Source organism: Drosophila teissieri, chromosome 3L (assembly GCF_016746235.2).
Source record: "Drosophila teissieri strain GT53w chromosome 3L, Prin_Dtei_1.1, whole genome shotgun sequence".
NCBI lineage: Eukaryota > Metazoa > Arthropoda > Insecta > Diptera > Drosophilidae > Drosophila > Drosophila teissieri.
This window is the reverse complement of record NC_053031.1, coordinates 9,456,858-9,468,460: the sequence shown is the minus strand read 5'-3', so window position 1 is coordinate 9,468,460 and position 11,603 is coordinate 9,456,858. Positions and strand designations below refer to the sequence as shown.

At 42.5% G+C, this 11,603-nt stretch overlaps 3 protein-coding genes across 4 annotated transcripts; 1 reads left to right on the top strand and 2 right to left on the bottom strand.

Annotated features, from left to right (window-relative positions):
* Positions 1-8,635: 8,635 nt before the first annotated feature.
* On the bottom strand, positions 8,636-9,334 carry LOC122618570 (N-alpha-acetyltransferase daf-31). The gene has a single exon (XM_043795107.1). It carries the CDS (start codon positions 9,332-9,334, stop codon positions 8,744-8,746), a length of 591 nt encoding a protein of 196 aa, XP_043651042.1. The 3' UTR covers positions 8,636-8,743.
* Positions 9,335-9,373: 39 nt separating this feature from the next.
* LOC122618571 (small integral membrane protein 13) lies at positions 9,374-10,301 on the bottom strand. 2 transcript variants are annotated; one of them, XM_043795108.1, is made up of 3 exons: positions 10,228-10,301; positions 9,627-9,747; positions 9,374-9,531 (listed from the first exon to the last, which is right to left on the bottom strand). In XM_043795108.1, exons 2-3 carry the CDS (start codon positions 9,703-9,705, stop codon positions 9,374-9,376), a joined length of 237 nt encoding a protein of 78 aa, XP_043651043.1. In that variant the 5' UTR covers positions 9,706-9,747; positions 10,228-10,301. The 2 variants fall into 2 exon arrangements, with proteins under 2 accessions (XP_043651043.1, XP_043651044.1); XM_043795109.1 differs by lacking the exon at positions 10,228-10,301 and adding an exon at positions 9,784-9,799 and having other exon boundaries at positions 9,627-9,733.
* A 97-nt stretch (positions 10,302-10,398) lies between these two features.
* LOC122618567 (protein TSSC4) lies at positions 10,399-11,565 on the top strand. The gene is made up of 3 exons (XM_043795105.1): positions 10,399-10,546; positions 10,602-11,000; positions 11,060-11,565. Exons 2-3 carry the CDS (start codon positions 10,686-10,688, stop codon positions 11,450-11,452), a joined length of 708 nt encoding a protein of 235 aa, XP_043651040.1. The 5' UTR covers positions 10,399-10,546; positions 10,602-10,685; the 3' UTR covers positions 11,453-11,565.
* Positions 11,566-11,603: the final 38 nt, after the last annotated feature.

Here is an 11,603-nt window from a genome sequence, read left to right as displayed (position 1 = left end):
CTGCCACGCCCCTATTTCACCGCCCCTTTTCGTTGCGACCCACCAGCTGTCGTTGTCATTTTGTACAATTTTGCGCTCTGATTTTTAAATATAATCCAAAAGCAACGCTACTGCTGCTAGTTTGCTATCTGCATCTATACACTGGAAATCAAATTGGGCAAGTGTGAAAACTAATTTCAATAATATACGCAATTATTTATTTATATTATTTTATAAATTCTCTATAAAAACACCATTCTTCTAGTTAAAAGGGAAGATTCGAAATATTATATTGTAACTTATTTTACTATGCATGCATATTTTTATCTTAATAGTTCTATGTATTATATTGTATAAGCATTCTATATATATTTTTTTTTCAAAAATAGTTTTAGTTTATGTGAGTTTCGAGTATTTCTTTCTATGTATTTTGACTGTAAATTGTTGGGCGGCCCAAGTCACGCGATATCGCGAAATCCGCTTTAGCGGAAATCTAATTGCACATCATCTCTCTCTCCGTCCTGCTCCCTCTGCGATTTTCCTCGCTTTCCCGATTTTCCCTCTTTGCCTTTTGGGATGCTGACTGTGGCCGTAGGCTGATTTTAACATAATGCTTTTTTAAATGCAAAGTTACAAACACTCGCTTGTTGCCCGCTGCCTCGGCCCCGAAGCGGCCCCGCCACCGCCCCCGCCCCCTCCTGCCGCCTAGCCTCCTGCCCCTTCAACCTCTCCCCCTTCTCCCTCTCCTTCCCAACCCCCACCCCCTCTCCTGTGTATTAGCACATTTTATGGCAGCGTCCACAGGCAACAGCCAGCATGGCATTAGCATAAAGCAGACACAAAAGGCGAAAAGGAATAAAATAAAACAAGTCGGAATTATTCCATCCCCTCACGAGTCTCGAACGATTGATACCCCCCACCAGCTGACACAGTTCGTAAGCTAGAATCGTATTACACAATTTTCAACACATTTATCCACACTTGAAATAGTTAACAAGCTTAAATATTTAAAAGCAAAAGCGAATTAAGACCAATTTAATTCGATTATCGTTCACGTGCACATAAGACGACTTTCCTAATAATGACATAATCACCATCATCGTTAATTCGGAAATTTTAAGTTAGCAAATTTGTCAAATCAATGTTCTCGTAAGTCTTGAAAGAATTTTAAAAGCTTTTTATGCTACAAAAAGCAGTAAGCTGCATAAGATAATTTTCCGTTGGTACTTTATTTCAGAGTTTTTCCGGCTATTGCATTTCTTGAACTGAAAGCTTATCCAGGATAATCAAGCTCTGGCTTTAGCTGATTACAGGGTATTAATACCCTTGAACAGCACACATGCTGAAATATATTTTTTTTACAAATTAATTTGCGGTCCTGTTGACATTTGACTTTCCTCATGTGGCCTGTCTTCTTTTAATTAATGTAAATATTTTTGCTGCTCACGGCGCGAATTCGCGATGTGAAAACTCGCGACTGTAATGCATTTTAGACAATATTTGACCATAATCAAGTTGCACCCGATGGTCCAATAATACCTATTGACAACCAACTTCCATTCATATTTGGTATAAACATTTGCCCTGCATACCAGCGAATTTTAATTAACTGCTGCCACAGAAGCTTCAATTCCATGGCGTTTGCCGCCGAAATAGTTTTCGAACATGTCGGACAGGTAAGTGTCAATAAATTGGGTAAACATTTTCAGCCCGGACCGAACCGCAAACCAATTTTCGGTGTTGCAGCTTATATTCCACCTATATAGAGTCATCAGTTTCACACTGATTTTCCCCAATTACTTTTGCGCCAAAAGTTGCCAACTAATTTTGCCAACTAGTTTTTGGGTATTTCACTCCACCCCCAAAAAAGGCGCCGATTTTCCATTCCTTTTCCGCCATTTCTCGCTGCAATGCGCAAATTGAGCATTTGATTTGACGGGCAAACGTCGCCGCCAAATGCCTTTGACAGCAGGCATCAAGCTCAAGAGCAATCGAATAAGGAATAGCAGAGTACGGTGTGGAAAACTCGGGAAAGCTGAATAAAAGAGTGACGACCGACAAAAAAAAAGGGGAGGGGGTTGCTTCAATGCGACACTTTTTTCGCCCTGCTCAACGCCATTTCCATTTACGTTGTTTACATTTTGCCAAGGCGTGTTGTTTTTTCTTCTTGTTGCTGCCAAAAGGCAAACGACACCCGCCGCTTGATGGGATGCGATGCGGGTCATGTAATGGCCATGGCCATGTCGCATAGGTGGGCCTAGATCATGCACAGCGAGAAAATCGAGCATCGAGTGGATGAACATCCCCAAAAGATAACGTCACTTATGCAGCTCAGCTGCTTGCGTGAGCTAATCCAGTCGGTTGAATCAAATACAGCTTAGATGTTCATAGGCTGGAAAATCGCTTAAATTAAGTTTTCATGAAACGATTGAATGGAGAGATATGGGTGCACTATGAAAAATGTAAGGTATATATAACTTTTAAGGGAAATGAATACTGAGGAACTCAAGAAGTGTGGAATCAAAACCATTTGGTCAAGCATATTTAGAATTTTTAACTATTTATACACACGAGTGATTTTGAGTCTTTGATTTATGCTTCACTCTTTCAAATTTCTCGCAGTGTACTTGACGTTAACTGTGACACCAGCGATAACCGAAGTCTTGCTTGTTTTGTGCTCAACCCAGCAGCATCGAGAGAGTTGCGTGTTTATTTTTTTCACCTCAGACCCACTAGCATTTTCTTTATTTTTTCTGTTTTTTTTTGTTTTTTGTCACTTTCAGCTATCAGTGGGCGGATGAGTGGTTGTATTTCGGAAGTATGTGGCCCAAAAAAAAGGGGGAGTGTCAGTGTATTAAAGAAACATCTGGCAGACCGCCCTTTCCTTTGCCACGCGGCAACGCCCTCATTCTCGTCGGCCTGCTTAAATTTAATTTAAAGGCTCAAGTCGGACAAACAAGTGCACGTGAAAACGGGGGCGTTGTCCCCATTTATGGGCGTGGCTGCAGCGGCATTGACACAGCATTGAGCATCAGAAATTAGCGTGACCAAGCCTTAATTGTGGACCAAAGTGTGGGCCTGGCTGGGGCGCTTGTTGGCCAACTTGGGACCTCGAAATCTAGTGTAAACAGGCAGCAAGTCAGAGGGCGCAGTCGGGAAATTTGCACAGACCACTCGAGTATTCGGGGCCATCAAGGGGTTAAGACCTTTGTTGAACCGAGAACCTTTGTCAGATTTAAACACTTTCGGACACTTGAGTTTGACACTCGTTATTGAGACTTCACTTTAAATTAACATAATTTCTCCTTTTCTATTTCGGTCCTCCATTTTTTATTTTAGGCGTGAACCGACGACCCTTCGATTGTAATAGAAAGTAATGCGCTTTGTGCTTCGAGCCGATGATGATTATTACAAGTTTCATTTTGGTCGACCTTTTCATTGCTCAACCTGGGTTCGTCCATTAACCGAAATGAGTGCAATTCAAAATAATATCCAAAGGACCCAACTGGGATGACACTTTCGCCGGCAAACCAGAAACTTTGCCTCCCAGCAGGACATTTGTGCTGATTGTTTTGCAAAGATTCTGGGATTCTCTGAGATTCGCAGCCGGGATTTTCGGGCCTTCGTATGGGGATTATTCGTTCAACGGCAACTTTCGGTGGGCCAAAAATCATAAATCTTTTTAATTTCATTGATCAACTTTGGCCAACCGGCCAAAACTTTCGCTGGCCCCAAGCAAAGTTTCGCACTCGACTCCCCCAGGGCATATTTTGCCTGACAATTAAATCGATGGCAGATAAATATTAAACTCAAACTTTCAATTCATTGCTGCAAAATTATGTGTTGCTCGTGCTGCTCGAATTTTTGTTGATTCCGTTTTTTTTTCAGCTCACTTGATGGAGCAGCAATAAAAAATCACATTTCATGGGGAACACGAACTCCGCAGGGGATGCAGGAAAAGATGGCGGAACCGGAAAATAAATAAATGCCATAGCATAAACAAAGGAAGAATGGCGTATTGGGTGTAGTTGTGGCACCTACGGTCCAGATAAGGAACCTTATAAATTGAAACAAAGTGGACAGTGATTGGAAAAATCAATGGGGCATACAGACAGTGTATCCCAAAAATGTAACTACTTGGCGGTTACTTGTGAGTGGAAATTGGGCAGGATATCGCAGGGCGTACTGCAAACGTAATGAGACAAAATGCCAAATTTAAAAAAAAATTCACCATTTAAACCCCCAAATCCTAATAAGCATATTCGTCTTGAAGGCATAAGGGTCAACTTTTAATGAACATGCCACCTTCCTTGGTAAAAGACCTGATTTTATAACTCGTGTCCTTTGCAGCACCGTTTCGAGAACTTACATACGAGTATTCGCACTCGTTAATAACTTTTCATGTTGAGGCAGCACAGCAGCCGTGTTTCTTGTTTCTGTAAATAAGTTCTGAGAATATGTTTGCGCGGTATGCAAAACTTTTCGATTGTGGCAATCGTTCCTTGGGCGCGGCACACGTGCATACTGGGAATCCGATTGCGGAATTGATTTAAGAACTTTATAAGTGGGGCAAAAATGTGTAACGAGAAGCGCCGATATTCTTTATATTCATACAGCCAGCCGAGCACTATTGACAGCAATAAATGCATTGGGTTGCGATTTAAAAGATTTAAAAGAGCCGTCCTTGCAATCATCGCCATTCAAGGGGGATTTACATATTAAAATATACAATATGCACAATGAGACCGAATGGTTTCCATGCCATTCATTTACTGATGGTCGCCTTTTACGACTGGCTCATTTGAGGAAATATTTAATTTCGAGTAAATGAATTATAAATGCAATTTGCTGGCAGCTCTATTTCTTGTTTTGCCGCCGCCTTACTTATGATGCGTCTTTGTCCTCCCAGTCGGAGAATTAATTACGCCGCTGAAAGTTGATTCCCGCCGTAGATGGGGATGCTGATGGGAATGCGAATGCGGATCCGGATGCGGATGCGGAAGCCCTTGTGCCAATGCGACCACAACTGACCCAGTTGTTTAATTGAATTGAAGCCATAAACACTTGGAGTAGAACGACCACAGGCGCACAAAACGAGAACGCGTCGGGAATGAAAAATGGCCACGGCCAGGAGCACTCGCTAAATAACTTTAATTAGTAGTGCGAGTGCGGCCATCAATCACCTTTGCTCGCCTGCGACAGAAAGAGAGGGCCACACAGCTGGCCAGCGGAAACGGAAATGGCAAGCGGAAATGCCAGCGGATGCCACGTGGCCATTGCTAAGCATTTTGACAGCTGCGCCTGTCGCCTATGCAACAAAACACACACACACACACACACTGCCGCAAAGTGGATCATTGGATTTTTAAGTCCTGTTAACTTATTACCTGAGCTATCTTAAAAGCATATTGTAAAGTTCATTGAATATAAATAAATATTAAACATTAAAAAAGGTTATAGGCATAACATTGAACAGCCATGAAATAACGGCTTTTAATGGTTAATTATCGTTAACTAAAAACCATGTGTATATAATTATAATTAATTTAGTTTTAAGATACATGTTGAGTGCAAAAATCTTGATTTATCTACATATGTAAAAGTGCATTTCTTCATGGCTTCATATTTTTGTTATTTCTTTTCATGCTCTAGAAATTAAAGAAATGCCAAAAAAGGAGGAAATTAATCAAATTGCAAATTTCATCAGCGTGGCCAGAAAAAGCTGCATAAAAACAAGAAAAGCAGATGCGGCGAGCTGCGCTGCGGAGAAGCTGGTTGCTTTTTTTTTTTAGCGAGTGGCAGGCAAAGTTGTTGACATCTTGTGAGCCAACACGTACCGCCAGCCAGCAGCAACAAAAACACACACACAGCAGCAGCAGCAGCACACAAAAAGTAGTAAACACTTGACGGGAGCAGCAGAAACAACACGAGCAAACAGCCAGTAGTGTGGCAAGCAGAGAAGGAAGGACCAGAACTGGAGCTACAGCAAATGTTTGTTTAAAAATGATGCGAGCCCCGACGAAAGAACAGGAATTTCGCAATGGGATGGGTTTTTTGGATGGTTTTTTGGTGGGTTGGGGGGGTTGGTTAAGGATGGGGGATTGGGGATCGGATGCTTCTGCTGCCACTGACAGATGCAAGACGCGTTGACAGTGACAAAGACAATGATGACGACGACGACGGCGACGACGACGATGGTTATGTTTGGGGCTCATCATCAGCAGGCGATGTGGGGAATGTACGGGATGTGAAGATGGAGGCCAGCATTTGGCATAATCCTGCTGACAAAATGTCATTACACCATCCACACATAGTGAAGTTGCCTTTTGAAGTTTTCCGTGGAGGCGGAAAAGGCACTGCATGCTTAAATAAATAAATATGCCTTCCCGCTGACAGGAAAAGTTCGTGGGGTTAGCATGTGCTGAAGTCTGGTTATTTTCCATACGAAGGGAAAATAAGTTTTCCAGAGACATTTGCTCAAATTACAGTCATATTTAAATAACTCACGATTTTGTTGGCGTTACTTCTGCGATTCTTGGAGTATCATTTCGAAAGAGTTCATTTCCGAAATGGATATCAGTATGAGATGATTTTAAACCAAATATTTACATTTCTAAAGTGTGAAGGAAACCAGCGCATTATCTAGCTGCTTTCATATAATCTATTCGATAGAAACTTAGAAATAATTTGTTAAATGCAGCTGGCGGAACCTGTAAAACCGGGTATATAGTCCTGTTGACTTACCACAACACTTTTCGAAGTAGTCCTTGTTCCGGAGTCTGTTGCAGCTGCAGCTATTCCACTTTCCCCCGAGGATCGGCAGTCACGCGAGTGGCCCAGTCATTGACAAATGGCCAGCGAACTGCTATTGTTTTAGTTTTATTATATTTTACTTCTCCTCATTTCCAGAGCACTTTTCGTTGGCGCTTTCCCCCGCTTCCTCGCGAATTGGCCTAGTTTGTTGTCTGCGTTTTGGTCTTGTTTTCCAAATACATACATACATATGTATGTAGGGATGTGTGTGGGTTTACCCCTGGTTTCGGTAGGCCTGCAGTTTTGAGTTACTTGGCACTTGGCTAATGCTTTTGTCTGCTTTTCTTCAGCTTTTCCTATGCTTTTCTTATGCTTTCCTCATGCTTTTCTGCCAGACGGGCGACGCAGTGTCTTTGCTTGCACTTGAGGAACCGTTATCTGGGTGGTGTACGAGTGTGCAAGTGTGCGATTGTGTGTGCGTTTTTTGTGTGGTTGAATTAGCGAGTGAGACACGAACTTTTGACCCCGTTTCGACAATAACAACACGAGAAGAGCAGAGGCTTGGCTTCCATTCTCCGGCTTTTTGAACCACTGGCCGGCTTTTTGGCTTTTGAACACCGAAAGCGTTTACATTTATGTCCGTGACTGTTCTGTTGTGGGTTCTAAGGATGGCCCCGAATGAAGGGTTTTCTTAAGTACCCTCGCTTTTATTGATTTACCAGGGCGTTATAGCCCGCAAATATAATAAAAATCAGACATTTCCCATTCGATTTGGGTTACCAATCAGCTTTAACTTTTGCATCAATACAGTGTGTTTACCGTTAGAACTTTACGCACTTTTCCTATTTTCGGGTTAACACTCAACACACTTACAGTTCCATATGTTTATAAGGGTTTTTTCATTTGCAAATTGTTTATTGTTCATTCATTTCCGCGTTTTTTATTGATTTATTAGGGCGTATTTTCCACAATCATAATAAATGGCTGTCATATCCCGTTAGTTTTTTATAACCCATCAGCCGTACTTCCTTCGCTCTTCCTCTTCCCCCTTTGTAAAGAGTGAATTTACCGTTAGGGTTTTATTAGCACTTTTCACTGCAATTGATGAAGTTCCGATTTGGGTTTTGCGCACGTTTTACGTAGCTAGCCGAAAACTGATAAAACATCCGCATACATGTTGTTTTTGCTCAGCCAGCGCCTCACGAACTGAGTTTAAGAACGGCAAAAATACGCGAAAAGCCAGCATCTCAGCACAGCTGTGATTGCGGTACTTTCGCTCTCTCTCTTTGGCGCCATTCGGAAAAAGTACCGTTCTCCACGTGGCTAGCGAACAGCTGTTGCCGCAGATGTTCCACTGAGCATGCGCAAAAGGCGCTGTTCGAGGAAAACTGGGAAATTGTAAAGCTCCGTTACTGGAAAATCGGTTGAACTGGGAACAGTTGTTCGCCATTTTCATATGCCATAAAGGTTTTTCCACTAGCGCGACACCTACAACTTGATGGCATTGCGAAATGGTGCCCAAAAGTTGGCGCGAAAGTCAACACTTTGCACATAAAGACATCTTTCCGCTTGGCCAACTTTTCGGGCCAACAAACTTTTCACATTACAAAAAGCCCACATTTTTTAACCCACATTTGGCATGAATTTCCCCATTACTTGGGGTAAACGGACCCCTAACACAAAGGAATATTAAATCATTTAAAGTATTCAGATATTTACCAAAGAAAATTTACTCGTTTTAAAAACTATTTTTGTAGGAAACTTAAATTCCATATTACAATTGCAAAAAAAAAAGTTGTATTTTAAAACTGAATACGTACAATTTTTAGAAAAAATGTATGTTATTGCTACTCACAATAACTGAATTCATAGTATGACACCCCACTATTGTTAAAAACATTCGTTTTTTGTCATTACTTTTGTTTTAATTTTAGTTACGTTTTATATGTTAATTAATTACAAAACCCTAATGCACAAAAATGCAAAAAACGTCGAAACCAGGCGAAATGGTTCAGCAACAATGGCCATCGTGACCGCTGTGGTTGTGCGAGTGGCCGTGTCCGCTGGACCTGTGGGCCACCTTGTCCTCGTCCTCGCCCGCTTGCTTCGAAGCCTTGGCCTGATCCTCATCTGCGAACTCGCTAAGGTCGCGCCGCATGGCATAAGCATCCTCGCCATCGGCATAGTACTTGGGCTCCACCTCGATGATCTTGAACTTGAGGGCGTTGGTGTAGAGGTTCAGGGCAGCCCGATTGCTCTTTCTCACGTGCAGGGACACGTACTGGGCATTGAAGCACTCGACCATGGCCTGAGAAGCCTGGTTCATGAGTTTCTGGGCCAGGCCCAAACGCCGATAGGAACGCTTGACCGCTAGCGAGGTGATGTGTCCATGGCGGCTCTCCTCATTGGGCTCCGGCTCCTCCATCTTGGCCAGGACGTAGCCCACAATACCGCCCTTGTCGTCCTCGGCCACGTAGCTAAGCTGAGGCCAGGTGAGTCCGTGGTAAAAGTAGTACTTCATCTGGTAGTTTTCGGGCAGGCACAGCAGATTGCAGTGCTGCATGGTCATTAGGTCTTCCGGTTTTGCGCAGCGGATGTTCATGGTGAGGCTGTGTCGATAAGCTTGTGGGTTAAGTGCTTTCTAGTCTCGGCGAGCTTTCCTGGCTCTGCCGTGGTGTTGTGGCTGTTGATTCTGGTGATCCCAAGCAAGTGGTTGCTGCTCCTCCGGCTCCTCCTGACCCAACAACTCGCGAACCAGACGAAATTTCGATAGAAACGCCTTCCAGATGAGGAACCAGCCTGGAAAAAAAGATTCAAATTTCCGGATGAGTTGTAATTCGGAGCCTAGAAATTCGATTCCAATATAGCGTGGTCGTCTGCGGGCGCCTGCTTACCCAACAAAATAATTGCTGCGACGATACTAACAGAGGCTAATATGGTGAAAATGAAAGCCAAGCCCGTTTGCACGGTCATTCTAACGGAGTAGCACGAAATCAGGAAACTATAAACATTAAACTATAAATGGGAATTTAAAATAATAATTAAAACTACTTGTAAATGCTTTAATTTTAGTTTCTAGCAGCGAATAAAATGTTCTTTTTCCACGATTTGGATTGCTATCACAATAAAAATCAGCTGTCGTCTAAGTGTGGCCGTTTTACAACACTAAATAATACCAGGGATACATTTTCTTGTACTACAAAAAGACAAATATGAATATTTGCAGAAATTAACAAGAGCACTTATAGAAAGGTTAAAATCAAATATTTATATTCTTCTGTTGATCTGTTAAAGTTTAGCTAATCTGGCTTTAACTTTTACTTAAAAGGTCCTAGCACAAGTATCTTTTGTTGCCACCAAAAACCACATGGGGTTATGAGTTCCACTAAGCAGTCGGTAAGCCCTTTCGATATAAGCTGTTCAAAGAAGCGTTCTTTGCGACATGCACACAGTACTTATAGTCCCGCGTTTGGGTTAGTTTTATTCAATATCCACCTGGCTGTTTAATTTATTTTTATTCGCGAATGAGCACACTTCTTGCACACTAATTTTATACACCGGCACCAGTATGACCAGAGTGAACGTTTGTCGACGAACCACAATATACCAGTCTCAAAATATACTAAGTTCGTACTGCACTTGACTTTTAAATCTATTTTCAAAAATTCAAATTAATAGATTTCCGATCACAACAAAAAATGTTATAACTCTATAATGTACTATAGTTTCGCAGAGGCATCACGAAAAATATGGCATACCCACCCCTTTGTAAAAGAAATTCAATAATAACTTATATGGTCAAAAATACTTAAAGGTAAATACTTAAAGAAAATACCAAAGCGATAACTGCTTGCATGTATGCATCTCAGAACAGCTGTTTTGCAGCAAACAATTTACCTGGACAAACACAACGCAATTAAACAAATGCCATTTGTGCAGTTTGACTAAGTAAAATGCAGGAATTTTCGGCGAAACGGGACGCGCTGTTTGCATGTCTGGACGATGCGAGCAAAGATCTGCGGGGAACTGCCTTGGATCAGAGCAAGGCCAAGGCGTTTTCCATCAACGCTCTCGATCGAGGAAACAAATCCGGAAACGTATCCGGATCCGGACAGGTGATGAACTACCGCCACGGCCGCAGCATTGATACTGGCCTCGATCCGGAGGATGGAAGACTGCGACGAATGCGCGGCAAAGAGAGCATTTTCAAGAAACCAGAACTTCCCATTGGACGCTGTTTAAAGCCCAGGAAAACGCCAGATTACCAGGTTACAAACCAGTCTCTTCCATATAGATTTCCCGTATTAAAGCTCAGCCTACTCCCCAGGTAAATCCCCACAAATGGAAGAAGTACTCCCTGTCCGATGTGGACATTTCCGAGCAGAGCAACTCCGCCGCCGCCTTGTCCTTTCTCCGGCAAATGGATGCACAGCGCGAGGCTGAGGGCGAAGATAACGAATCTCCCCCTACAGATGGCAAGATAGAGTTCAAGAGGACCAGCAAACTCAACCGCAAGCTCAAGAACCTCAAGCAGCAGGAGGTGGAGGATGTGGAGCTGGACAAGCCGCAGTTAAGGGGTTCCAAGCTGGTGATGCCGGAGTATGTTATTGGCCAAAAGCCCCAAAGGCAAAAGAAATCCAAGAGCAAATCAGACCAAAGCCGTGCAGCGGGCAAGCTACAACTGTCCCACTTGGCGGAGGATGATGAACAGGATGAATAGGTTAAAATGTATAATCCTAAGATTATATATTAACAACTAGTGTCAACATGAACTTTTAGGAATGTAAATAGACTTTTATTATATAAAAAAACACTTCGCTGTTTGACGAGAAATGCCATCGTTTATTTTGTAAATGTACACACTCAAAAAT

What these genes read in the sequence shown, in the direction of transcription:
- LOC122618571 (XM_043795108.1), bottom strand. Translation starts at nt 9,705, where the DNA reads ATGACCGTGCAAACGGGCTTGGCTTTCATTTTCACCATATTAGCCTCT. An exon ending in CGCAGCAATTATTTTGTTGG is followed by an intron (nt 9,532 to 9,626) that starts GTAAGCAGGCGC and finishes CTTTTTTTCCAG; the next exon opens with GCTGGTTCCTCATCTGGAAG.
- LOC122618570 (XM_043795107.1), bottom strand. Translation starts at nt 9,334, where the DNA reads ATGAACATCCGCTGCGCAAAACCGGAAGACCTAATGACCATGCAGCAC.
- LOC122618567 (XM_043795105.1), top strand. Translation starts at nt 10,686, where the DNA reads ATGCAGGAATTTTCGGCGAAACGGGACGCGCTGTTTGCATGTCTGGAC. An exon ending in GGAAAACGCCAGATTACCAG is followed by an intron (nt 11,001 to 11,059) that starts GTTACAAACCAG and finishes CCTACTCCCCAG; the next exon opens with GTAAATCCCCACAAATGGAA.